Genomic DNA, 7,771 nt, shown 5'->3' on the forward strand with positions numbered 1-7,771 from the left:
TAATCTCAACTCGCTGCAACCTCCACCTCCCGGGTTCAAGTGATTCTCCCCCTTCAGCCTCCTGAGTAACTGGGAGTACAGGTGCGAGCCACCACACCCAACTAATTTTTGTATTTTTAGTAGAGATGCAGTTTCACCATGTTGGCCAGGCTGGTCTTGAACTCCTGACCTCAAGTGGTTTGCTTGCCTTGGCCTCCCAAAGTGCTGGGGTTACAGGCATGAGCCACCATGCCCAGCCCAATTATTTTTATAAATCCTACTTAGAAATGACTTAGAAATCAGGCTGAGAGATTGACAGCAATAAGTGGTGGATCTGTTAGAGATGGGGAGGTCACGCCAAAAGAAATCAGGAGATTTAACCAACAGAGTGAGCAACAGGCTGAGCGCAGTGGCTCATGCCTATAATCTCAGCACTTTGGGAGGCCGAGGTGGGAGGACTGCTTGAGCCCAGGAGTTCAAGATGAGCCTGGGCAACATAGTGAGACTCCATCTCTATTACAACATATATGTATGTATCCTGGTGCAGTGGCATGCACCTGTACTTCCAGCTATTAGTAGGCTGAGGCAGGAGGATCACTTGAGCCCAGGGTGTCAAGGCTGCAGTGAATTGTGTTTGCGCCACTGCACTGCAGCCTGGGCAACAGAGCAAGACCCTGTCTCAAGACAAACAAACAAACAAAAAACCCAAAACCCGAAAGACAGAGTGAGCAGAACACATACAGCAGAATGAATGGAAATTGGGTAGGGGACTAATAGCAATTGAACAGACATCATGTAGGAAACTGGGCTACTACGAAGGAGTGGGTTTGAAATAAACCAAGTTAAAAAAAAATTAGCACATCTAAAAGACATCAAAGTGGAAAGGGGTTTCCTGAAAGACCCAAGGTAGAGGTGGGCCTGCCTGAAAACATAGGTGACAGACCCAATAGAAATAGAGCTCTCAGACCAAAACAAATCAGGCAGTGGGCTGAAAGCGACGTGGTAGTAGAACTAAAAGAAGTCAGAACGCGGGTAAGTCAAAGAGAAATCAGGCAGCAGATATGACAGGAGCCTGGCTGTGGGATCACAGTGTGAGGCTCCTTATATCTTGGGCTTCCGTGCTGGAGCAGATGGCGGGAGGGAGGGCACAGCCTGGGCCCCGTGGAGGGCTGGCGCCCGACCTGGCATGCCCCTCAGGTACGGCAGCTGCAGGAGGGGGCGGCCCAGCTGCGGACGGTGTATGCGGGTGAACATGCCGAAGCCATCGCTAGCCGGGAGCAGGAGGTGCTGCAGGGTTGGAAAGAGCTGCTGTCAGCCTGCGAAGATGCCCGCCTGCACGTCAGCTCCACGGCCGACGCCCTGCGCTTCCACAGCCAAGTCCGCAACCTGCTTTCCTGGATGGATGGCATCGCCAGCCAGATTGGGGCAGCTGACAAGCCCAGGTGCCCCTCATCCCTCCTTGGGCTTCCTGCCTGCCCCTGGCGGCCTCCCCCAGCCAACCCCAGCCCATTGACAGCCCCCTTCCCAACCGAATGACAACAGCCAGTATCTGTGTGGCACCTCTGTGTGCCAGGCACTGTTCTAGGTGCTTCGTGTGTATTCAGACCCCATTTTTAGGCCTGTCACTGGGGACTTAGGTCATAGGGCATCCTTCTGTCCTCTGTCCTTCCCAGTTGCCCATTATTACCCTCTCCATGGGATGTCACAGCATGAAACAGGCTAAAGACAGGATGGGCAAGGGAGGTGTGGGACTGTATTTGTGAGGGTGGGTGAAGAATTGTAACAATTCCAGCATCGCAGTGGCTTCATTAGTAGGCATTGACTTATTGCTCACATAGTGGTTGGATGTGAGTGTCCGGCAGAATCCTGTCCCATGGTGGTTGGGAGCCAGGGTCCTTCCATCACGCCACCCTGGGAGTCACATGCTGGACCTTCTGCATCCCGCTGCAAATGGGAAAAGACAGAAGGAGGATTACACAGAAGGTTTTAGGGATAAAGCCAGCACTCACACACTGCCAGTCTAGTGGCCTAACCTGTCTGCCAGGGAGGCTGCAAATTGTTTTTCTTTTGAGACGCAGTCTTGCTCTGTCGACCAGGCTGGAGTGCAGTGGCACAGTATCAGCTCACTGCAACCTCCGTCTCCCAGGTTCAAGTGATTCTCCTGCCTCAGCCTCCCAAGTAGCTGGGACTACAGGCACTCACCACCATGTCTGGCTAATTTTGTGTTTTTAGTAGAGATGGGGTTTCACTGTGTTGGCCACTCTGGTCTCAAACTCCTGGCCTCAAGTGATCCACCCGCCTCAGCCTCCCAAAGTGCTGGGATTACAGGCGTGAGCCACCGTGCCTGACCTAGGCTGGAAATTTAGTCGCACGGTGTGGCCAGGAAGAAAAGGACCTGGGGAATCAGGGACACCTGGCATTGCTTCTGGGAATGCAGGGCCTGGAGCCTGCATTCATTTACTCAGTAAATATGTATTAAATGCATATGGTGTGCCACGTGGTGAGCAAGGCCAAGCCCTTGCCCTGAGACAGATTGCATTCTCATAGCACTTACTACTTTCTGAAATATAGTATGGGGGCGCGGCATGATGGCTCATGCCTGTAATCCCAGCACTTTGGGAGACTGAGGCAGGTGGATCACCTGAGCTCAGGAGTTTGAGACCAGACTAACCAGCATGGCGAAACCCAGTCTCTACTAAAAATACAAAAATTAGCCAGGCATGGTGGCGGACACCTGTAATCCAAGCTACTTGGGAGGCTGAAGCAGGAGAATCGCTTGAACCCAGGAGGCAGAGGTTGCGGTGAGCCAAGATCTTGCCACTGCACTCCAGCCTGGGTAACAAGAGCAAAACTCCGTCTAAAAAAAAAAAAAGAAAGAAAGAAATATAGTATGGGTATATATACATAGGAAGGGAATGATAGCTGGCAAAGTCTCTCTGAGGATATGCATTTGACTGGAGACCTGAATGAAGTGATGGGTGAGTCAGGTAAAGTTTTGGGGGAAGAGTTTTCTAGGTGGACGGACCCACAAGTGCAAGGGCCCAGAGGTGGGCTGTAGTTAGGCATGTGTGAGGAAGAACTAGAGATCATTGTGGCCAGATGGAGGGAGGAAGTGAGGGAGTCCAGGGTAAGAGGAAGTGAGGTCAGAGGGCCACTGGGACCCTGGAAACCACACATGGTGAGGAGCATACCTTCTCTATGAGGAAGGTGGGAGCCATGCAAGAGTTTAGAGCAGAGTGGAGTGATGTGATGTGTACATTTGAGAAAAATAGGTCAGGCGCAGTGGCTCATGCCTGTCTTCCCAGCACTTCGGGAGGCCAACGCGGGTGAATCACTTGAGGCCAGGACTTTGAGACCAGCCTGGCCAATGTGGCGAAACCCCGTCTCTACTAAAAATACAAAAATCAGCTGGGCATTGTGGCAGACGCCAGTAATCCTAGCTACTGGGGAGGCTGAGGCAGGAGAATTGCTTGAACCTGGAAGGTAGAGGTTGCAGTGAGCTGAGATCACACCACTGCACTACTCCAGCCTGGGCAACAGAGCGAGACTCCATGCTAAAAAAAAAAAAAAAGCTGGGCTTGGTGGCTTACGCCTGTAATCCCAACATTTTGGGAGGCTGAGGTGGGTGGATCACTTGAGGTCGGGAGTTCGAGACCAGCCTGACCAACATAGAGAAACTTTGTCTCTACTAAAAATACAAACTTAGCCGGGTGTGGTGGTCACGCCTGTAATCCCAGCTACTCGGGAGGCTGAGGCAGAATTGCTTGAACCTGGGAGGTAGAGGTTGCAGTGAGCCAAGATTGTGCCATTGCACTGCAGCCTGGGCAATAAGAGCAAAATGCCATCTCAAAAAAAAAAAATAATTAAATATACAGGAAAGTAAAGGTAACCCACATGTGTATCGTGAACACGTGGCTTGAACAACCGTCAACATTTGGCCAATGTAGCCAGAAGAGGTGGCTCATGCCTATAATCCCAACACTGGGAGGCCAAGGCAAGAGGATCACTTGAGCCGAGGAGTTTGAGACCACCCTACACAACATTGTGAGACCCCATCTCTACAAAAAAGAAAAAATTAGTCAATCATGGTGATTCTTTAAAAAAAATTATTTTTTTTTTAATTAGTTGGGCATTGTGGTGCATGCCTGTAGTCCCAGCTACTCTGGAGGCTAAGCCAGGAGGATCTCTTGAGCCTAAGTGGTAGATTCAAACCATAGCATGAAGCCATGATTGCCATCTGATGGAACCTTCAGAAACTTGGAATTTGTTTTGGACATAAGATAGCTTAGAATGGTGCTGTCCAATGGTTATATAACATGAGCCACAAATGTGAGCTACATATATACTTTAAAATCTGTGGCCATATTAACAAAGCAAAGCAAATGAAAATTAATTTTAGTAATACATTTTTATTTAACCTGACATACCCAAAGTATTATCACTTCAACAGGTAGTCAATATTAAAACTATTAATGAGGCCAGGCAGTCTCAAACTTCTGGCCTCAGGTGATCTGCCCGCCTCAGCCTCCCAATCTCAGTGGAGCGGAGATTGCACCACTGCAGTCCAGCCTGGGTGACAGACAGTCTGTCTCAAAAACAACAACAACAAAAATAAAACTATTAATGAGGCCAGGCGCAGTGGCTCATGCCTGTAATCTCGGCAGAGATTGGGAGCCTAAGGCGGGTGGATCACCTGAGGCCAGAAGTTCAAGACCAGCCTGGCCAACGTGGTGAAAACCCATCTCTACTAAAAATACAGAACAAAAAATTAGCCAGGCTTGGTGGTGGGTGCCTGTAATCCCAGCTACTTGGGAGGCTGAGGCAGGAGAACTGCTTGAATCTGGGAGGTGGAGGCTGCAGTGAGCCAAGATCACGCCATTGCACTCCAGCCTGGGCAAGAAGAGCAAATCTCCGTCTCAGAAAAAAAAAAAAAAAAAGCCGGGTGCGGCTGTAATCCCAGCACTTTGGGAGGCCAAGGTGGGCGGATCGCCTGAGGTCAGGAGTTCGAGACCAGCCTGACAAACATGTTGAAACCCTGTTTCTACTAAAAATACAAAAAGATTAGCCAGGCGTGGTGGCGGGCACCTGTAATCCCAGCTACTCAGGAGGCTGAGGCAGGGGAATCGCCTGAACCCAGAAGGGGGAGGTTGCAGTGAGCGGGGATCGTGCCACTGCACAACAAAAAACTATTAATGAGACATTTTACATTCTTTACTATGCTAACTCCACAAAATCTGGTGTGCATTTTACACTTCATATCAAAATTCAGACTGGTCACATTTCAAGTGCTCACATGTCTAGTGGCTACTGCCTTGGAGAGCACAGACTTGCAAGGTTAAAATCATTGGCTAGTGGAACCTTCAGAAGCATAGCTAGGAAAAGTTAGAAAATTTGGATCTTGGCTGGGTGTGGTGGCTTATGCCCATAGCCTCAAACTTTGGGAGGTTGAGGCAGGTGGATTGCTTGAGCCCAGGGGTTTGAGACCAGCCTGGGCAACATAGCAAGACCCTGTCTCTACAGAAAATAAAAAAATTAGCTGGGTGTGATGGTGTGCACCCGCAGTCCCAGTTACTCAGGAGGCTGAGGCAGGAGGATTGCATGAGCCCAGGAGGTTGAGGCTGCAGTGAGCTGTGATCTTGCCACTGCACTCCAGCCTGGGCAACAGAGCAAGACCCTCTTAAAAAAAAAAAAAAAAGGAAGTTTGGATCTTGGAATCCTAGAAGATTAGAATCACCAAAGTGTGAAATTTTAGAAACTTAGAAAGTTTGAATCATTGAATTAGTGAACCATGGGCCCTCAGAACTTGGTCATCGAAAGTAGGTGTCTCAGCCTGGTGCAGTGGCTCATGCCTGTAATCCCAGCACTTTGGGAGGTTGAGACAGGCAGATCACCTGAGGTCAGAAGTTCAAGACCAGCCTGGCCAATATGGTGAAACCCCATCTGTCCTAAAAATACAAAAATTAGCTGAGCATGATGGTGGGCGCCTGTAATCCCAGCTACTCAGGAGGTTGAGTCAGGAGAATCATCTGAACTCAGGAGGTGGAGTTTGCAGTGAGCTGAGATCGCCCCACTGCATTCCAGCCTGGGCCATAGAGTGAGACTCCATCTCCAAAAAAAAAAGAAAAGAAAGTAGGTGTCTCGAGGTGGTGTGGGATGTCAGCCTCAAGGATTCGGGGTCACCAGGAGCCATATGTACGGGGCAGGCTGAGGAGGCTGCCCGTGGCTCAGATCCCTGCCTGCCACCCACTGCAGGGACGTGTCATCAGTGGAGGTGCTCATGAACTACCACCAGGGCCTGAAGACTGAGCTGGAGGCGCGGGTGCCTGAGCTGACTGCCTGCCAGGAGCTGGGGCGATCTCTGCTGCTCAACAAAAGTGCCATGGCTGATGAGGTGGGGAGCAGGGAGGGGGTCCCCCTCTGCCACCTGGGCACATTGGGGTGGAAGCCATTCCACACCCTGACTTCCCTCCCACCCACCTGCCACTCCCAGATCCAGGCACAGCTGGACAAGCTGGGAACCAGGAAGGAGGAGGTGTCGGAAAAGTGGGACCGCCATTGGGAGTGGCTGCAGCAGAGTGAGTGGGGGCCCAGGCATACGTGGCTCAAGGGCACAGGGACATGCTCCAGCCTGTCCAGCCAAGGCCCAGAGGGTGACAGGAGCATGCTTTGCACCCTACCCATGGGTCTCCAGAAGCAAACATAAGAGCCTGGAAGGGTGGACAAGGGCCCTGCCTTGCCATAGAATACCCACCCCCCAAAAAAAGTCTTAAAGTCCTGGGTGGGGGACATTAAGGAAGGAGAAATGGGAGTCAGAAAGGAGGAATGATGCCCACTGAAATAGCCCCAGCTTCTGTCATTCCTGCAGAGCCCAGGATGGTCAGGGCTGGGGTATGGAAAGCCGCAGGGGTGTGGAAGGCCAGGGGAAACAGCCATTGCCCCAGGAAGGGCTCCAGATGCCCTAGAATCCTTACCCTGCATGCCCCTCCTCAGTGCTGGAGGTGCACCAGTTTGCCCAGGAGGCGGTGGTGGCTGATGCCTGGCTGACAGCCCAGGAGCCGCTCCTGCAGAGCCGGGAGCTGGGCAGCAGCGTGGATGAGGTGGAGCAGCTTATCCGGCGACATGAGGCCTTTCGCAAAGCGGCTGCAGCCTGGGAAGAGAGGTTCAGCTCTCTGCGGCGCCTGACCACGGTCAGCTCCCCAGATCCTGCCCCATTAACCCCACCCCCACCAAGACCCCCAAACCCATGGCTCTATATGAGACAGACACACCCGGACATGGTGCTTAGTCTTGTGTTGTGTGAGTGCCAAGACCCTTGCTAGGCTCCCAGTGGAGCAGAGGGACAGACCTGTCACCAGTGACAGCCCAGAATGTCAGGGATGTGATAGGGGAAGAACAAGCAGAGGGATGGTGCCTGGGATGGGGAGAGGGAGGGGGGACTGGCCTGGGGGATTCTGTTTAGAGACTTGAATAATTAGGTGAAGAGACTGGTAATAAAAAGGATTAGGCCAGGTGTGATGGCTCATGCCTGTAATCCCAGCACTTTGGGAGACCAAGATGGGTGGATCACTTGAGGCCATGAGTTTGAGACCAGCCTGGCCAACATATTGAAACCCCATCTCTACTAAAAATACAAAAATTAGCTGGGCAAGGTGGTGCACACCTGTAATCCCAGCTACTCGGGAGACTGAGGCAGGAAAATCACTTGAACCTGGGAGGCAGAGGTTGCAGGCAGTGAGCCTAGATCGTGCCACTGCACTCCAGCCTGGGCAACAGAACAAGGCTCCATCTCAAA

General features: G+C 51.5%; 2 protein-coding genes across 2 annotated transcripts in view; both read left to right on the forward strand.

The window, feature by feature from the left end:
- SPTBN4 (spectrin, beta, non-erythrocytic 4) overlaps positions 1-1,770 on the forward strand; it is a 118,939-nt gene extending 117,169 nt beyond the window's left edge. The window contains exon 28 of the mRNA XM_011952541.1: positions 1,177-1,770. Within this exon, the coding sequence (XP_011807931.1) occupies positions 1,177-1,515 (339 nt within the window). The 3' untranslated portion in view covers positions 1,516-1,770. The remainder of the gene's footprint in view (positions 1-1,176) is intronic.
- A 3,997-nt stretch (positions 1,771-5,767) lies between these two features.
- Positions 5,768-7,771, forward strand: part of LOC105519239 (spectrin beta chain, non-erythrocytic 4-like) — a 19,683-nt gene continuing 17,679 nt past the window's right edge. Inside the window, exons 1-4 of the mRNA XM_011952542.1 lie at positions 5,768-5,795; positions 6,246-6,370; positions 6,470-6,554; positions 6,970-7,166. Coding sequence (XP_011807932.1) covers positions 5,768-5,795; positions 6,246-6,370; positions 6,470-6,554; positions 6,970-7,166 — 435 coding nt within the window. The remainder of the gene's footprint in view (positions 5,796-6,245; positions 6,371-6,469; positions 6,555-6,969; positions 7,167-7,771) is intronic.

Source organism: Colobus angolensis, unplaced genomic scaffold, assembly GCF_000951035.1.
Source record: "Colobus angolensis palliatus isolate OR3802 unplaced genomic scaffold, Cang.pa_1.0 Scaffold34, whole genome shotgun sequence".
In the NCBI taxonomy this organism is placed as follows: domain Eukaryota; kingdom Metazoa; phylum Chordata; class Mammalia; order Primates; family Cercopithecidae; genus Colobus; species Colobus angolensis.